This window comes from Mesoplodon mirus, assembly GCF_964341445.2.
Source record: "Mesoplodon mirus genome assembly, chromosome: 8".
NCBI classification, from domain to species: Eukaryota; Metazoa; Chordata; class Mammalia; order Artiodactyla; family Ziphiidae; genus Mesoplodon; species Mesoplodon mirus.
In genome coordinates, this window is record NC_138984.1 from 11073926 (window position 1) to 11093340 (window position 19415).

The window sequence follows — 19415 nt, forward strand, 5'->3', positions numbered from 1 at the left end:
CCTATTCACTAGTAATAAGTTATCTGTGGTCAGCTCTTGACACAAATCAGTACAAGGCCCAAATAGATGCTATACATAGACTCCCATAGCATAAGAATCAAAAATGTCCTTGTATACAAGAATAGGCTTTACTTGTATTTCTCTTAAATATTGCCCCTCATAGCTTGACAGAGTTTCCCTTACATCAACTCCTGACATATGTTATCTTCTCAAGTTTATGGTGCTGAGTTGCACTTAAACTAAAGCAGACGCACTAGGCATTGGTTGGTTAGCTTGGTTTTCTACAAGTCTACTGGATAATCAAAAACAGAATTGTCTTCTGTTTCAGGAACAATAGCAAAATTCTAATTCATACTTTGTGGTCCTAGAATCGCACAATTTCTTCTTTCTGGATACTATTTATTTCTTAGGATATATCAAACCAGCCAAGCTAATAAATATAGGATAGCAGCCCCAAAGATGGAAATGGAGTTTCCTAGGCCCAAAAATGAAGTTCCCAAAATAAAAGAATATTACTGAAAATAAAGTAGAATTTAAAATACTATTATTATCATTCAATCTACTAATGTTCATTATTATTAGATATATCATTATAACACTGAAGAAAACTTTAAATTGTTTAACCAATTTACAGAAAAACACATAAAAGATTTCTAAAGACATACTGTATAAAAGATCGCAAATTTTCTCAAATAAGATATGTTGATAGTGATAGCTACAGTTTAAAATAATGAGCATTTGTTTTCCTCTAAATTGCTCTTCCTTGTGTTTTAGTTTTTCTGGAACGTTTTTAAATCTTCTTTTATTCTTTAATCCTTCAAAATATCAAAACATTCAGAGGTCCACCCACTATTTCTTGCTGCACTCCAGATACTTAACGAAAATCTACACACAGCCTGTTACAATTTGCTCATCAAGCCTAGAACAAAATTCTTCCCAGTCAATCTAATAACACATTTCCTTAGTGAGAAAATGAATTGTTTGAAAAGAGAATACAGAAACAGCTCTAAGTACCCTCTCTTTATACTAGGCAAAACCATGATAACCAAAAGCAATTTTCAAAGCTTAGTTTTAAGAGTGGTTTTGGCACCAGGCCTGTTAGTAAGGATTTCTAATTAAACTCTCCATGAGGAGACTTGGAAAGAACACAGGAATTGGAGTCCAGCAGACCTGGATTGCACTGCTGACTCTTCCACATTATATTTCTGTGACTTTGAAAGAATCAGTTAGCCTTTCTGTGCTTCTGATTTCTCATCTGTAACAGAGCAGTAGCACCAGCCACCTCATAGAAAATTGTTTGCATTAAAGGTCATAAGATATGCAGACACCTAGTAGACTATCATAAAAATTATATAATAATATCTGCCATTATTTTACAGGCTCTGTTGTTTGCCATCATTTACCTAAGACTCTCAGGATGTTTATTTACTTTCAAGAAGATTGAAAAGAAAATACATTTTCTTCCTAAGGGCACCACAGTGGTGTAACATTGAATGTTTAATAACAACCTTTCCCTAAGTCTGTCATATTGTTTGTTAATATTTCTTTTGATTCCTACCCCGTTTCACTTTGTTATTTATATTTAGTCTAAATGATATGAAATGACAATATGCAATAATTTTGACCTGCAAATCTGACAACTTCTTATGGTTCAACTTTATTTTTATTCATGTCGGATCTGCTGGGAGTATGTTATGCCCCATCCCCTAGAGTAATTATTTGATTCATGTTTGTACCTCCCAGCATACCTTGCATATAATAGGCACTCAGAAAGTATCTATCAAATTTCACTTCAGTATATTATGTCAGAATTCAGTGGAAAGAAAATTAATTAAGCCAGCTCTCATTACTCTATAGCAGTGGGTCCTCACCATTTAGGGGAGCACAGATCCTTCATGAATTTCATGAAAGGTATAGACCAATACTTCTCAAATGTTAATGCATGTTGGAATCACCAAAAGATTCCTTGAAAATGCAGATTCTGATTTAGGAGGTCTGGGTGGAGTCTGAGATTATACATTTGTAACAAGCTCCCATGCGATGCTGAGGCTGCTAGTACACAACCCACACTTTGAAAAGCAAGATTATGGACCACCTTCCTTGAGAACAGACCTAATCACATAAGCACAGAGATAAATTCTATTTCTGAGCCCCCTAGGGATCCCTGGACCCTTAGAGAATTACTGAATTTTTCATTTTATAATCATCTGTCCTAGAATTACTCTAATTATAATATGCAATCAAAGAGATTGATAAATGATATTTATGTCAGAAAAAGATATACTCCAGAGATACAACATAAATGTCTACGTGTATGTGTTCCTCTGCATATACACATCTTCACCACTCACACACACACATACATTCAGACTCAAGGATTCTAAAATGTCAAGTTAACTAGGATGAGACCTAAGTAACTCTAACCACAGTCAGCATGTTTTAAATAATCCCATTTAGACATAAAATATTCCCAAACATTTTGAATTCCATTTGAGATAAGTTTATTTTCCTTCCTTTTGTCCACTAACTGTTGTTTCCATTCAAATAATTTTCTCTTAAAAATTACTATAAATCAGCATATTGTTCCTCTTACAAAAATGTTTTCATTTTTGTAATGCAAAAGACATGTCTGTGATTTACTAGTAATCTGTATGTGGGCATTTGAAAGTTTTTTTACTGTTATTCTAATGAATAACACTATGAAGAGTGAAAATGTGTAGCAGAGAATAGGGAGATGGTCTGTAACCCTGGAACTGAACAGAATTAACAGGTCTCGGTGGGACACCAGCCAATGATTTGACCTCCTTCACTGCTGTCCCCATATGCCCATCCTTTAGACAGAATTCGTTCACTTCCAGGGGATTTCTTTAAATCTCATTTTGGCCACTTCTTCAAATGAGCAATACAAATTATAAAGTTTAACTGTAATTGAGAAAATACTTGCTATCCATCTGAAATACTGGCAGAGGTTGTACTGAATATCACCAAGGCAGAAAAAGATATTGATCTGAGAACCTGGGATTCAATTTAATCAAGAAGTGTGTCCAAGACAGCCTTAACTTTCCCCTCAGTTTGTTTAAACTTTAGACAGCCTTCCTCCTGACTCCAGGCCCTAAACCTCTCTTTTCTCAGAACATTTACTTTAGAAAACTTATCATTATAAATTGTTTCTCTGCCCCATTGAGATGTAAATTGTTTTAAAAGCCTTTTGCCAGTTTTACAATGGAAGAATGTCTTTCTGAAGGACCTAGGACCCATCTCTTTGAAATGTAACCATCAGCGAAGCTAGTGTCCCTGTTTCTGTGGAAGGGTGGGAGCCTAACTTCTGCGGGCACTTTGCTCCAATTTGCAAGACTACTTCCAGCCATGAAGATACAAGAAAGTTTACTTTTCTTTACCAAAAACAGATGGATGTCAATCCTCCTATGCCAGCTCTTAAAAACCCAATTGCCTTTTGTTTCAGTGGAGTCGTGGTCCAACTCAGTTCTAGTCTCTCTCTCCTATTTTAATAACTTTGACTAAGGTCTTCAGTGCCTGGTAAATGTTGCCCAGGGCAATTTTTGCTTTGACAGGAGAGAACAAAAATATGTGATATAATTAGTCTATTTTCCACTAAGTCAAAATTTCTCCTGGGTACCTTGTGTTCCCAAGCACTACTTGAATTTTTTTCAAGCAGTTCATCAATAAAAGCCCAGAAAATATTCCAAATATTTTAAAGGTCCCCATTCCTTCTAACAGGAGAGATTGATAGAAGAAGAAATGTCAGAGGGAATGGATTTATATTTTCTCTTTTAACAAATGCCTTTTTCTCTCTCTGCTTTTAGTGTCCTTGGTTGTCAGATATCTGCTTGGTTCAGTGTGCAAGAGGGAACAGACCAAACAGTACCAATTGCATCATCTTTGAAATCAACAAATTTTTGATTGGTCTGGAACTGGTGCAGGAGCGGCAGCTCCACCTGGAAACAAACATCTTAACAGTGGAGGATGACACAAACTGTTCCTTGTCTTCAATTGAAGAAGACTTTCTTACCGCATCCGAGCACTTGGAGGAGGAAAGTGATGTGGAAGAATATAGGAACGGTGAGAACTTTCCAATAAAACGAATGTGCATCCTGAAATTAGTCACGCTATAAAAATGTCTGGGTTAAATTTCAGAAAAGTTTCAGGCCACATCAGTTTGGCTGACACATCACAACCTTCACTTAAGGAGTTTAAAGAGGGAGAGAGAATAAGAAAACACTAGTGAGGATGCTGACGGAGGTACTTTAACAGATTTAATGGTTAGATGACCCCATTCTCCCCAAAGAGGCCTTAGGGATATTGAAGGAAATCTATGTGTTTTAAAACAAAATCCTCCTGCCTACCAAGAGATGGAGACTATCACTTGGAGGAAAGTTAACGTCCCTAAGTTTTCCATTAAAGCCATGTATTAGTTGAAACTGAGTTAGATTGACCTGAATCCTAGCACTGCCTCTTTGAGGCTGTGAAACCTGGGGCCAGTTATCCAGTCTTTTTGGGCCCCAGTTTCCTTGTCCACAATTTGGGAGTATAGCAGTGCTCTTAGCACTATTATATTTAACTGTATGTTTGTTATATATATTATTTAACCATACATATTTATTATATTTAACTATTATTTTTGTCAGCACAGAAGGAAATAACCCAGGAAAGTGCTTAGCTTTCATTTATTCATTCTTTTTTTTAATTGGAGTATAATTGCTTTACAATGTTGTGTTAGTTTCTGCTGTACAATGAAGTGAATCAGCTATATGTATATATATGTCCCCTCCCTCTTGGACCTCCCTCCCACCCACCCCATCCCACCCTTCTAAGTCGTCACAGAGCACCAAACTGAGCTTCCTGTGCTTTATAGCATGTTCCCACTAGCTATCTATTTTACACATGGTAGTGTAATATGTCAATCCTAATCTCTCAATTTGTCCTACCCTCCTCTTCCCCTCCGTGTCCACAGATCCATTCTCTATGTCTACATCTGTAGCTCAGTGAACAATGGGTTACTCTTCCCCACAGAGGAAGGGATACCCCAGATGTTGTTGCCACTGTCCTTGGGACAAATCCTGTGCCAACTTTAGGATAACTCTTTCAACAAGGCCATGATTTAGGTGACCTGAACATCCTCCCTTCTGCTCCTGTACCCACTGGGAAGCTTCAAGACACAATTATCTGTGTTACTTTCTCCCTGAAACATGGTGACCAGCCCTCAGCTCCCAAATGCCCTCCCACACTCTAGCTAGCACTTGCATTTGTACCCCGCATTGAAAGTCATTTTGTTGAGTGGCAGTCCACAGTGAAACTCAAAAGACTTTTCGGATTCATTTTTCTTAAAGAAACATTCAAAATGCTATTTAAAAAAATAAAGATACCTGATTCTTTAAGGCATCTTTAGGAATTAAATGCTATTTTAGACTCATGGAAACCTGCTATCTAAAATGTAATAGCAGGTATATTATACAGCACTTAAAAGAAACAAGCTATTCATGAAAAGATAGGAAGGAAAATTAAATGCATATTAGTAAATGAAATAAGCCAATCTGAAAAGCCTATATTCTGGAAAAAGCAAAAGTATGGATACAGTAAAAAAAGATCAGTGGTTGCCAGGAGTTTGGCAAGGGTGCAGATGGTAGTTGAAGGGATGAATTGGTGGAGCACAGAGGATTTTTTGGCCAGTAAAACTAGTACAACACCGTAATGATGAATATATGCCATTATACATCTCTAAACCCATAGAATGAACAACACCAAGAATGAACCCTAAGGTAACTGTGGACTCTGGGTGATTCTGATGTGTTATTATGGGTTTTTCAATTGTAACAAATGTACAACTCTTGTGGGGGAAGTTCATAATAGAGAAGTCTATACACATGTGGAGGCAGGGGATATATGAGAAATCTCTGTATATTGTCTCAATTTTAACCTAAAACTGCTCTTTAAAAAATGAAGTCTTAAAAAAGAAAATAAATAAATAAATAAAAAGTAATAGTGGCCCTCATTTTCTCTTCACTAGGTTATGAAAATATAAATGTCTCAGACAATGTTTTGGAAAATAAAAAGCCAAAGGAAGCCACTCAGGAAGAATGGAATTACAAAAAGGAAAAGTTACTTTATGATTTGAAAGATAAATATGTTAGCAAATATCATACACCATTGATTAAAACAGAAGGATCTCTGGGAAAAGTGGCAGAAGATACAAGTTTGCAGAGTCTAGATCCCTCAACCAAGCCATCAGAGTGGAAAGGTGAAGATGTGGGAAATGATAAGCCAAACACAAATTATTATTATTCAGAAAATTTTAAAGGTCAAGAGGGAAAATCACAGGCACTATGTATTCCAGGCAATGCTTATTTCTTAAGGATGGTTAAGAGAGATGGACCTTCTGCATGTGGTACTTTCTCTGAGCATGACAGCAGTTTAGACCCAGGAGACCATGAAGATGGCACAAACTCTATTCTTCCCATAAAAGATGGAGAAGCCACAACCGGGGAGTATGCTACGAATTTAGCAGAATCTGTGCTGCAAGATGCATTTATTCGATTATCTCAGTCTCAGCCTATGCTACCCCAGGAATCTGCAGTCAGTGTTTCTCTAGGAAGTGCACTGCTCCCCAGTGGCTGCTCCACAGAAGATATTGTGGTCCCTCGGTCTTGGAATGAACTCCCCCAAATTGTCATTGTTCAGAGTCCAGAAGGCAGCGTTGCTGGCCCTGAGCCAGGTATCTCCTCATGGCCCAAGACAGAAGTCTTACTTGAAACTTCAGGCATCCTCTCTGGAGAGAACTCCAGCAAACACCCCCAGAGTGCTCTAGAACTAGCATTAGCTTGTGCAGCCACTGTGATTGGAACCATTTCCAGTCCACAGGCCACAGAAAGATTCAGAATGGAGCAAGAATCCTTGGTTTCAAACCATCCACTGGGAGGAAATGAACCAGTGCAAACTCAGTCATCTCAAGTATCCAAGGAACACTCCATCAGCAAATATTCCTTTCCATCTGCTCTGTGTGGCATGACTCAGGTGGCAAGTGCTGTTGCTGTCTGTGGCCTGGGTGAAACAGGAGAGGTGAAGTGCCCTATGGCTTCAAGTGGTTTCTTGTCTGCAGCTGAGGTTTCTGCAGCAGTCCCCCCACTATGTGGTTCAGTGACCGGGAAGAACATGGAGCTGGGGAATGAAGCCATTGCAGAGGCATTGCTCAAGGAGGCCACTCTGGTCTTAACAAGACCTAATGCGTACAGCAGCATTGGAGACCTCATGGAATCAATGAATAGGAGAATCACAGAAACTGTTTCAAAGCCTCAGACCTTGTGCTCAGAAAATGTCCTTGGGAATGAACTGGCACAGACCCTGTCTAATGTTATCCTGAAGCATTCCATTGACGAAGTTCACCAGAAAAATAAAATAACCGACCCCAGCGATGGCAGGCACTCATCTGAAACCCTGGACACCTTAATGGAAAGTACAAATCGGTTGCTCTTCAATGTGATATGCTTCACTTTCAAGAAGATGAGCCACCTTGTACAGCTTGGTGAATGTTCCACCATCCTTTCTAAGGAGACCATCCAATGGAGGGAAACAGAACTAGACTTCCAGCCAACTGATCAGGCCACGTGTCAAGCATGGACAAAAGCCACTGACTACTCCAGCAGCCATCCACTTAGCAATCTGCATAGCACCAGTCTTGTTATCAATGATCTTGTAGATGATGAGCATCCAAAGCAAGATAGCAAGAACCCAGAGAAGCCAGGCCTCTTCCAGAACCCCACACTGCAATCTGAATTGTCCTGTATTCCCAGAGTGTCTGTTAAAACATCCCCCAAGGAAATATATCTGAAAGGAATGGTGGAAGAGGATACAAAAAACCCTCATCAACAATCCAGTCACAATGAGAATGAATGCAGAGCCCCTTCAGAGGGAGAAATGACAACAACAGTTGACAAGTACATCAGTTCCCAAGACGTTGAGGACAGCATCAATCGAAATGCTCAAGAAAAGTACAATGGTGCCTCACCTCTAAACAATGAAGTCCAAGTTAACCTGTCTTTGTTAGGGAATGATTTGCTGCTTCCTGCTCAATCCCTGCTACCGGCAAAAGACCCAGACATATACTGCATTGCAGACTTTGCAGAAGAATTAGCAGAGACCATTGTTTCCATGGCAACTGAAATAGCAGCGATTTGCCTTGACAACTCCAATGGAAAACAACCCTGGTTCTGTGCATGGAAAAGAGAGAATGAGTTTCTGGTTACCCCCAATGTATCCTGCCGATCCTTGAAGAGGAAGAAAGAGAGCCAGGCTGGTGGGGCCACTGTGAGGAAACACAAGCCACCGCGACTCAGCGAGATCAAGAGGAAAACAGATGAGCACCCGGAGCTTAAAGAGAAGCTGATGAACAGGGTTGTGGACGAGTCGATGAACCTTGAGGACATCCCAGATTCTGTAAATATTTTTGCAGACGAAGTGGCAGCCAAGATCATGAACCTCACAGAGTTCTGTATGGTGGACGGTGTCTGGCAAGCCCAGAGCTATCCTCGGAGTCGGTTACTCAGCGGAGACAGGTGGAACCGGCTGAAGGCCTCCAGCTGTGAGAGCATTCCAGAGGAGGACTCTAACGCCAGGGCGTATGTGAATAGCCTGGGTTTAATGAGAACCCTAAGCCAGCCAGTTAGCAGGGCCAGCTCCGTCTCCAAGCAGTCGAGCTGTGAGAGCATCACCGATGAGTTTTCCAGGTTCATGATGAACCAGATGGAAAATGAAGGAAGAGGCTTTGAGTTACTGCTGGATTACTACGCAGGCAAGAATGCCAGCAGTATTCTGAACTCAGCTATGCAACAGGCCTGCCGGAAAAATGACCACCTCAGTGTGAGGCCAAGCTGTCCCTCAAAGCAGTCCAGCACCGAGAGCATCACCGAGGAGTTCTATAGGTACATGTTGAGGGACATTGAACGAGAGAGCAAAGACGGCGCCTCCTCTGGACGAAGCAGCCAGGACTGGACGACTGGCTTGCTGTCGCCTTCTCTGCGATCCCCGGTGTGTTACAGACAGTCATCCATGCCCAACAGCAGATCCCTGGGCGCCAGGCTGACGGTGAACGTGCCTATCAAAGCCAACTCCTTAGATGGCTTTGCTCAAAACAGCCAGCAAGATTTCCTCAGCGTACAGCAGGTCAGTAGTGCTTCCTCATCGGGTCTCTGTAAATCTGACTCTTGCTTGTATCGGAGAGGTGGGGCCGACCAGATCACAAACATGTTAATTCATGAGACGTGGGCAAACTCAATCGAAGCCCTGATGCGGAAGAACAAAATTATAGTGGACGACACCCGGGCAGCTGATGCTGAGCCTGCTTCCGGTGGCTCTTCCTTGCAGGTGGAGAAGTGTGCAAGCAGATTGGCTTCGAGTAGAGTACAAAGTGGGCCAGCTCTACTTGTTCAGGAGTCTGTTGATTACCTGAGGAAAAACTCCATTACTGAAAGCAAACGTCCCCCAATGTCATCTCCAAGCAAAGCTGCGCCTCTTGCAAATCACAACAGTCTAGATTCTAGAAAGGAAACTTCCTCGTGCCAGGATGCTGTCCTTCTAAGCCACACCAGGCGATCACTTTGCTCAAGGGAAGTGCCTTTAATTCAGATCGAAACAGATCAGAGAGAAGAATGTGTTGGAGAACCTGAACACGTCCTTTCCAAACGCAGCCCCCTAGAGGAAGCAGAAGAGTGTTTGAAAGAAGAAAAGGTCCCACATGTGGCGAGGGGTGGAGACACTACTGTGAGTTCCTGCCAAAACCCTAGGTGAGTCAATGACCTCTTAGACGAGATAAGGTGCATGGGATTGGAGTTTGCATCTTAATTAGTATTTATTCTAAATCTCAGGGACTTACTGATGCAAGAACTGAATTTCTGAGATAGTAATTGACCTCCCTGGGTTACTATGCACTTATAATAGAAAGATGGAAGGTGTTTGTTTAAAATCTCTAAAACAAGTTCGATTTATGTATATAACAGAAGAAATAAGGTATCATTCTCCCCATTACAATTAATCTCCCATAGAATGCTACCTTCTGAAATTAATTCATGGCAGTTTTCAAGCAAAATAAGAAAATTACATCAACTTGTCCATTTGAAGACAGTTAAATATAAATAAATTTTAATATTGGAATCTGACATTAAATATTTTGGTACCATTTTTCTCCAGGGTCTCTCAAGTTTTTCTTTTTTGTCTTATTCTAAAGGTCTTTGCAAGGACACCATGTCCCACAGTGCTGGCCCTTTAGATGCATGGTATACCATGGTAGCATAAGTACAAAACAACATCATCAGCCTTAGAAATTTGAGAGCTGAATCTTTTTCCAAAACATAAGGACTAAGTATTGAATACATTTTCCTTTGTGGAGCAATATAAAGAATTGTTATGGAACATGATCTCCACTAAATAACCTTGAAACCATCACTCTAAGCAATTTTGCTGATCTCTGCCTCAGTTTACTCACCTGTTGGGGGGGAATAATAGTAATAATTACATCATGAGAGGATTCTTAAGGTTTAAATAAAGAAATGTACACAAGCCCTTACCTCAGTGCCTAGGCCATTACAAACACTCAATAAATGTTTACTTTATGGTTGTGTTGTTTGGGGTTAAGGTATATAGTTGCCTTTATTCCAGGAGATCTTTTTCCCAAGAGAAAACTGTTATAAACAGTGTGAGAATTTTATTAAAACTACAGAATTCTCAGGATTTGCAAAAGGAGAAATTAGTTATATTTAGATCACATTTTCTAAGCTCAGAGTTGTTATCAGGGGATTTGACATCTCAAAATAGCTAAACATGGAACTCAATTCCCTGTGAAAGACTTCCTACCCTCTTATACACAAGAGGGAGGGAAATGATACAGGCACTCTTGATTGTTTGGAAGTGGGGAGGTGTCATGTCCTGAAGATATTTTTAGGCTATTCTCTGAGGGACATTTTCATAATTCTTACTAAAAACTTCATAAAATCTCAACATGATGAAATAAAACTCACATTCTTACTTTTTTACTTTTTTGTTATTTGAAACAGAATTCAGAATTCATCATGGCAGGCCCAAATAGAAATACCTATTGTATTTTAGGCTAGCACATTTGTCCAGGTACCAAATTATATCAATTATAAAGAGCTTAAGGGTGAGTTAGGATAACCCAGTTCTTGATTTGGGGACAAATATTATCCTACTGGTGAGTAGCAATGTGTTCTTAACTCAGCCACATTCTCTGAGATTTTTGAAAAGCAATTACCTAACTTTTTGATAATTTGAGACCACAAGGTATAAACACCAAACAGAGAATTTTGAGCATTCACATGTTGCACTCACTGACCTAACATAACTTTTTTAGAAATATATTTTATGTCGTGTATTCATTTATATTTGCTTCAAGAAAAATAATTATTCATCCAACAAATATTTGCATGCTCACCTGTGATACACACTGCCCTTGGGGCTGCAAGCACAGAAGAAAATAGAGATTTAGTGTCTGTTTCCACGGCTCCTACACACCAGTGTGAGAGACAAGATGCATGGAAAAACCCTTTGGAAAAAGTGTGTGATGTAGAGTGTGATAAGAGGGGAATAAAAAGAGTAATGTGGTAGAGAGTTACCTTTTGGGGGAAGTGGCCACTTAAGACAGGATGTTGGCATTTGAGACGAGACCTAAAGGAAGAGAGAAAGGGTGCCAACGAAATGAAGAATTGAATTGAAGGACTTGTATCTCTAGCATTATGGTGTTCTAGCTAGAAACTAGTCCACCCACCAGAAAAAGGACATGATAAGAAAACGTATCTTTCTGAGTAGAGCTCAGAGTAGAAGAGAAATTCCCCTGAGCATTTATAAACACAGCTTGCCTTAATGCATATTTGGGGTTCTAATTTGCACCATCTGCATGATGTAGGAAAGCACAAACTGGTAAATTACCTTAAAGCAATCTTAGGTTAACAGCACTGTGAGACCTTGGCAGAGGCAAAAATAAATCTCTTGATATTTAATCCCAAGTCTCAAAGGATCTTGATAGATGATGCCTATCAAATATAGACACAGAACTTCAAATTTCAAGATACACAGGAATCAAGGCACTATAAGCAAGACTCACAAATATCAAAGTAGAATTATCGCTAGCAAAGATCACAGATGTGGGGATGCTCAGATACAGAATATAACATATTTTAAATATTTGAAAAATTAAGGTATACAAAACAGGAGTGGGAAAAACTGCAATCAAAATAGAATGAGGTAGAGTTAAAAGTCAGTTAATTACTACAAGAGATAAGTATAATCATTGAAACTAAACATTGCTAGATATAAACATAATTATTTAAAATTAGATTATTGGAATCAAAACTTTAATGGCATATCTGCAGAGAAAACTATAACAAAAGATAAATGTGAAAGGACTACTGTTTCCACCCATGATGGAGTAACTGAAGCTGAACTTGTTCTCCCTCTGTAAATAACTAGAAAAGTGGACAAAATATATGAAACAACTTTTGTCAGACATGTCACAACAAGCAGCATTCTGAGATAAGGAAAACAAACATGGTGATCTTTATAATAGTCCAACTTTCTGCCTGGATTCCCTTTTCAGACAGAAGTACAAAGAGGACAAATCTGAGCAGAACTCAGTGGCCACTCAGTTGAAGATTCAGAGATTGGAGGACACTATCAGAGAAAGAACTCCGGAAGTCTGTAGAGGGATCCCCTCGAGTCTGTTACCGAACCTTAAGCCATGCATGTATAGGTGAAACCCCATGAAGCTAGAAAGCTGTAAGCTAAACAATGCCACAAGCTCACACAGGACTAGGAAAAGTTTAGTTCCAACCAGCCACAGTGGAGAAACCATGTTAAACATATGCAGGATTTAGCAGAGGCCCTGAAAGAAATCATACTGTAGAATTAGGGCTAAACTATCCCTGAAAAATAAAAACTGATCTAAACTTGCCCTAACAAAACTTGAAGAGAAACATTGAAGAATCAGGTTGAGCTGAAGCTAATTTAACCTAGAATGAGTCCAATCGTCTTTAAAGAAAGACAACAAAATTCAGCACTCAACAATATAAATTTTCAGCCTAATGTCCATTTAAGCTGAAAGATGTTACACACTCAAAGAAGCAGAAAAATGTCACCCATAACTGAGACAATAATTATTCAATATAAATACATCTAGAAATTACAGAGATGATGAAATTAACCAACAAAGACTTTAAATAACTATTATAAATATGCTTCAAAATTTAAGGTACACATGATTATGAAAGTTGATGAAAATGATAAACTTATAAATCAGGAAGTACAATGAACTCTAAGCAGAACAGACAAAAAGAAAACCACATCAGTGTACATCACAATCAAATTATTAAAAACCAGTGATAAAGGAATTGTCTTAAAAGCAGCCTAAGGAAGAAGAAACCTTACATACTGGAGAACAAAAATAAAAGTTTCAGCTTTCTACTGCAAAAAATATAAACTAAAAGACAAACAATGACATATTTACTGTGCTGAAAGAAAAAAAAAACTCCTAACCTAGTGTTTTTTACCTAGTAAAAAATAAAGGCTATTCATGAATAGGGAAGACTCAACATTGTCAAGATGCCAATTCTTTCTAATCTGATCTATAGATTCAATGCAGTCCCATTCAAAATCCCAGCAACTTATTTTGTGGATGTTGATAAAATGATTCTAAAGTTTATGCAGAGAGGCAGAAGACCCAGAATAACCAGAATATTAAAGGAGAAAAACAAAATCAGGCTGACACTACTTGACATCAAGACTTACTACAAAGCTTACAGTAATCAAGACTGGGATACTGGTAAAAGGGTAAATAAATAGGTCAGTGGAACAGAATACAGAGCTCAGAGATAGACCCACACAGATATAGTCAACTGATCTTTGGTAAAAGATCAAAGGCAATACAATAGAAAATAGATAGTTTTTTCAACAAACATTGCTGGAACAACTGGACATCCACATGCAAAGAATGAATCTAGACACAACTCTAACACCATTAGCAAAAATTAACTCAAAATAGATCATAGACCTACATGTAAAAGACAAAACTATACAACTCCTAGAAAGGAACGTAAGAGAAAATTTAGGTTACCTTGGTTTTGGCAATGACTTTTTAGATACAACACCAAATATATGACCTATAGAAATAATTGATAAATAGGACTTCATTAAAATTAGAAACTTCTTGTCGGTGAAAGACACTGTCAAGGAGACCAGAAGATAAGCTGTGGACTGGGAGAAAATGTTCCCCAAGACCATCTCTGACAAAGGACTGTCATTCAAAATTTACAGTGGCAAAAGACTTGAACAGAATCCCCATCAAAGAAGATATACAGATGGCAAATAAGCATATGAAAAGATGCTCAATATCATATGTCATTAGGCAATTGCAAATTAAAACAAAAATAAAGTACGACTACACATCTATGAGAATGGCCCAAATCCAAAACACTGACAACACAAAATGCTGGTGAGTATGTGAAGTAACAGGGACTCACAGTCATTGCTGGTGGGAATGCAAAAATGGTACCGCTACTGTGGATTACAGTCTGGCTGTTTCTTACAAAAATAAACACACTCTTACTATATGATCCAGCAATCATGATTCTTAGTATTTACCCAAATGAGTTGAAAATGTATGTCCACACAAAACACCTGCACACAAGATTTCATGGCAGGCTTATTCATAATTGCCAAAACTTGGAAACAACCAAGACTTCCTTGAGTAGTTCAATAGATGAATAAACTCTGGAACATCAAGACAATAGAATGTTATCCAGCACTAAAAATAAATAAGCTATTAAGCCATGAAAAGACATAGGGGAAACTTAAATGCACGTTATTAAGTGAAAGGATCCAATCTGAAAAAGCTACATATTGTATGATTCCAACTATATGATGTTCTGGGAAAAGGCTAAACTGTGGAGCCAGTGAAAAGATCAGTGGCTGTGAGTGGTTTAGGACGGAGGAAAGGATGAATAGGTAGAGCACAGAGGATTTTTAAGGCAGTGAATCTATTCTGTATGATACTAAAATGGTGGATACGTGTCATTATACATTTGTCCAAATCCATAAAATGTACAACACCAAAGTGAACCCTAATGTAAATGGTGGACTGTGGGTGAAAATGGTGCATTGATTTCAGTTTATTAGTTGTGACAAATGCACCACTGGTACAGGATGTTGATAGTGGCGGAGGCTATTATGTACGTGTGTGGGCAGGAGACATGGAAACTCTCTGTTCTTTCCGCTTAACTTTACTGTTAACCTAAAACTGCTTGAAAAAAAATAAAGCCTATTTAAAAAAATAAAGCTAACTAGTAATTTTTATACAACAGAATTTTAGAGAATATGCCAATAGGAGATTTGCACAATAAGAAGTGTTAGCGGAAGTTCTTAGGCTGAAGGAAAATAATGTTGATTGGAACTTGGATGTACACACAGAAACAAAGAATCCCACAAATAGTAAATACAAAATATTTTGTTAATTTTAAAATTTCTTTAAGAGATAATTATTTAAAACAAAAAATATTGCTTTATGACATGAGGGACTGAAATATATGTCAATTATGGCCCAAGGGATAGGAAGAGGAAATGGAAGTGTAAAAGTCTTCCTTTCTAAGTGAATTTGTATAATGTAATCTGAAAATTGACTGTAACAAATTGATGATGCATACTGTAAACCCTGAGATAACTACTAAAATAGTAAAACAAAAAGCCAATAAGTCAATACTGGAGATAAAATGGAATGGTAGAAATTACTTAGTTAATCCAGAGAAATGCAGGAAAAGAGGGAAAAAGTAACAAAGAATAAATGGGACCAATAGAAATAGATAATAATTTAAACCCAGGCATATTGATGATTACATTAATTTTTTAATGATCAAAACACTCCAGTAAGAAGCAGAGATTGTCAGGCTGAATAAAAAGGCAAAACCCTACCATAAACCATCTATAAGAAATGTGTTTCCAATATAAAATAACCGATAGGTTAAAAGTAAAAGAATGGAAAAAGAAATATCATAAAAATGATGGAGTAGCTATATTAATATCAGATAGAATCAACTTCAGGATAAGGAATTTTGTCAGGGGAATTTTATCAGGAGTAAAGAGGGATATTTTATAATGATAGAGGGGCCAATTCATCATGAAGACATGGAAAATGTATATATGCAATCACCTAAATAATAGAACTCCAAACTATATGAAACAAAATCTGATCGAGCTGGAAGGAGAAATAGACAAATTCACAGTTACAGTTGGAAATTTCACACTCTTCTCTCAGTAACTGATAGAATAATAGACAGAAAGTCAATAAGGATACACTACAAGATTTGAGTAACATTCTCAATCAACGTGACCTAATTAACATGTACTAAGGATGCCACCAAATGGCAAAATATACATTTTTTTCAAATACACTTGAAACATTCACCAAGATGGACCATTAGGCCATAAAAAAAAGTCTTAATAAGTTTAAAAAGAATTAAACTCATATAGAATATGTTGTCTGACCACATGGAATTAAAATAAAGATCAATAACAAAAAGATGCCTGGGAAATCCACACCCCCAAAAAATTTGAAAATATTTCTAAACTATAAGTTGGTCAAAGAATGTCACAAGGGAAATTAAAATAATTTTTAATTGAATGAAAAGGAAAATATACCATATAAAAATTTATGTATACAGCTAAAGTGTTTAGGAAAGAAATTTATCTTTACTTTTTATTATTTTTTATTTGTTTAACATCTTTATTGGTCTATCATTGCTTTACAATGGTGTGTTAGTTTCTGCTGTACAACAAAGTGAATCAGCTATATGTATACATATACCCCATGTCCCCTCCCTCTTGCATCTCCCTCCCACACTCCCTCTAGGTGGTCACAAAGCACTGAGCTGATCTCCCTGTGCTATGTGGCTGCTTCCTACTTGCTATCTATTTTACATTTGGTAGTATACGTAAGCCTATGCCACTCTCTCACTTTGTCCCAGCTTACACTTCCCCCTCCCGTGTCCTCAAGTCCATTTTCTACATCTGTGTCTTTATTCCTGTCCTGTCTCTACATTCTTCAGAACTTTTTTTTTTACATTTCATATATATGTGTTAGCATACGGTATTTGTTTTTCTCTTTCTGACTTCACTCTGTATGACAGACTCTAGGTCCATCCACCTCACTACAAATAACTCAATTTCGTTTATTTTATGGCTGAGTAATATTCCACTGTATATATGTGCCACATCTTCTTTATCCATTCAACTCTTGATGGACACTTAGGTTGCTTCCATGTCCTGGCTATTGTAAATAGCCCTGCAATGAACATTGTGGTTCATGACTCTCTCTGAATTATGGTTTTCTCAGGGTATATGCCCAGTAGTGGGATTGCTGGGTCATATGGTAGTTCTATTTTTAGTTTCTTAAGAAACCTCCAAACTGTTCTCTATAGTGGCTGTATCGATTTACATTCCCACCAACAGTGCAAGACGGTTCCCTTTTCTCCACACCCTCTCCAGCATTTATTGTTTGTCGATTTTTTGATGATGGCCATTCTGACTGGTGTGAGGTGACACCTCATTGTAGTTTTGATTTGCATTTCTCTAATGATTAGCGATGTTGAGCGCATTCCTTCATGTGCTTGTTGGCAATCTTATATCTTCTCTGGAGAAATGTCTATTTAGGTCTTCTGCACATTTTTGGATTGGGTTTTTTTTTTTTTTATATTGAGTGCATGAGCTGCTTGTAAATTCTGGAGATTACTCCTTTGTCAGTTGCTTCATTTGCAAATATTTTCTCCCATTCTGAGGGTTGTCTTTTCATCTTGTTTATGGTTTCTTTTGCTGTGCAAAAGCTTTTAAGTTTCATTAGGTCCCATTTGTTTATTTTTGTTTTTACTTCCATTGTTCTAAGAGGTGGGTCAAAAGGATCTTGCTGTGATTTATGTCATAGAGTGTTCTGCCTATGTTTTCCTCTAAGAGTTTGATAGTGTCTGGTCTTACATTAAGTCTTTAATCCATTTTGAGCTTATTTTTGTGTATGGTGTTAGGGAGTGTTCTAATTTCATTCTTTTACATGTAACAGTCCAGTTTTCCCATCACCACTTATTGAAGAGGTTGTCTTTTCTCCATTGTATATTCTTGCCTCCTTTATCAAAGATAAGGTGACCATATGTGCGTGGGTTTATCTCTGGGCATTCTATCCTGTTCCATTGATCTATATTTCTGTTTTTGTGCCAGCACTCTACTGTCTTGATTACTGCAGCCTTGTAGTACAGTCTGAAGTCAGGGAGCCTGATTCCTCCAGCTCCATTTTTCTTTCTCAAGATTGCTTTGGCTATTTGGGGTCTTTTGTGTTTCCATACAAATTGTGAATTTTTTTGTTCTAGTTCTGTGAAAAGTGTCATTAGTAGTTTGATAGGGATTGCATTGAATCTGTTGATTGCCTTGGGTAGTATAGTCATTTTCACAGTGTTGATTCTTCCAATGCAAAAACATGGTATATCTCTCCATCTGTTTGTACCATCTTTAATTTCTTTCATCAGTGTCTTATAATTTTCTGCATACAGGTCTTCTGTCTCCTTAGGTAGGTTTTTTCCTAGGTATTTTATTCTTTCTGTTACAATGGTAAATGGGAGTGTTTCCTTAATTTCTCTTTCAGATTTTTCATCATTAGTGTATAGGAATGCAAGAGATTTCTGTATCCTGCTACTTTACCAAGTTCATTGATTAGCTCTACTAGTTTTCTGGTAGCATCTTTAGGATTCTCTATGTATAGCATCGTGTCATCTGCAAACAGGGACAGCTTTACTTCTTCTTTTCTGATTTGGATTCCTTTTATTTCTTCTTCTTCTCTGATTGCTGTGGCTAAAACTTCCAAAACTATGTTGAATAATAATGGTGAGACTGGACAACCTTGTCTTGTTCCTGATCTTAGTGGAAATGGTTTCAGTTTTTCACCATTGAGAACAATGTTGGCTGAGGGTTTTTCATATATGGCCTTTATTATGTTGAGGTAAGTTCCCTCTATGCCTGCTTTCTGGAGGGTTTTTATCATAAATGGGTGTTGAATTTTGTGGAAAGCTTTTTCTGCATCTATTGAGATGATCATATGGTTTTTCTCCTTCAATTTGTTAATATGTTTTATCACATTGATTGATTTTCATATATTGAAGAATCCTTGCATTCCTGTGATAAACCCCACTTGATCATGGTGTATGATCATTTGAATGTGCTGTTGGATTCTGTTTGCTAGGATTTTGGTGAGGATTTTTGCGTCTATGTTCATCAGTGATATTGGCCTGTAGTTTTCTTTCTTTGTGACATCTTTGTCTGGTTTTGGATTCAGGGTGATGGTGGCCTCATAGAATGAGTTTGGGAGTGTT

The 19415-nt window shown here is 37.9% G+C and overlaps 1 protein-coding gene across 3 annotated transcripts in view; it reads left to right on the forward strand.

Moving 5' to 3' along the window:
• The window catches only part of SPHKAP (SPHK1 interactor, AKAP domain containing), a gene marked incomplete at both ends in the record, with an annotated part of 138756 nt that overhangs the window by 100794 nt on the left and 18547 nt on the right, over positions 1–19415 (forward strand). For all 3 annotated transcript variants that reach the window (XM_082630818.1, XM_082630819.1, XM_082630817.1), the window contains 2 exons: positions 3825–4080; positions 6026–9794. In XM_082630818.1, the coding sequence (XP_082486944.1) occupies positions 3825–4080; positions 6026–9794 (4025 nt within the window). The remainder of the gene's footprint in view (positions 1–3824; positions 4081–6025; positions 9795–19415) is intronic.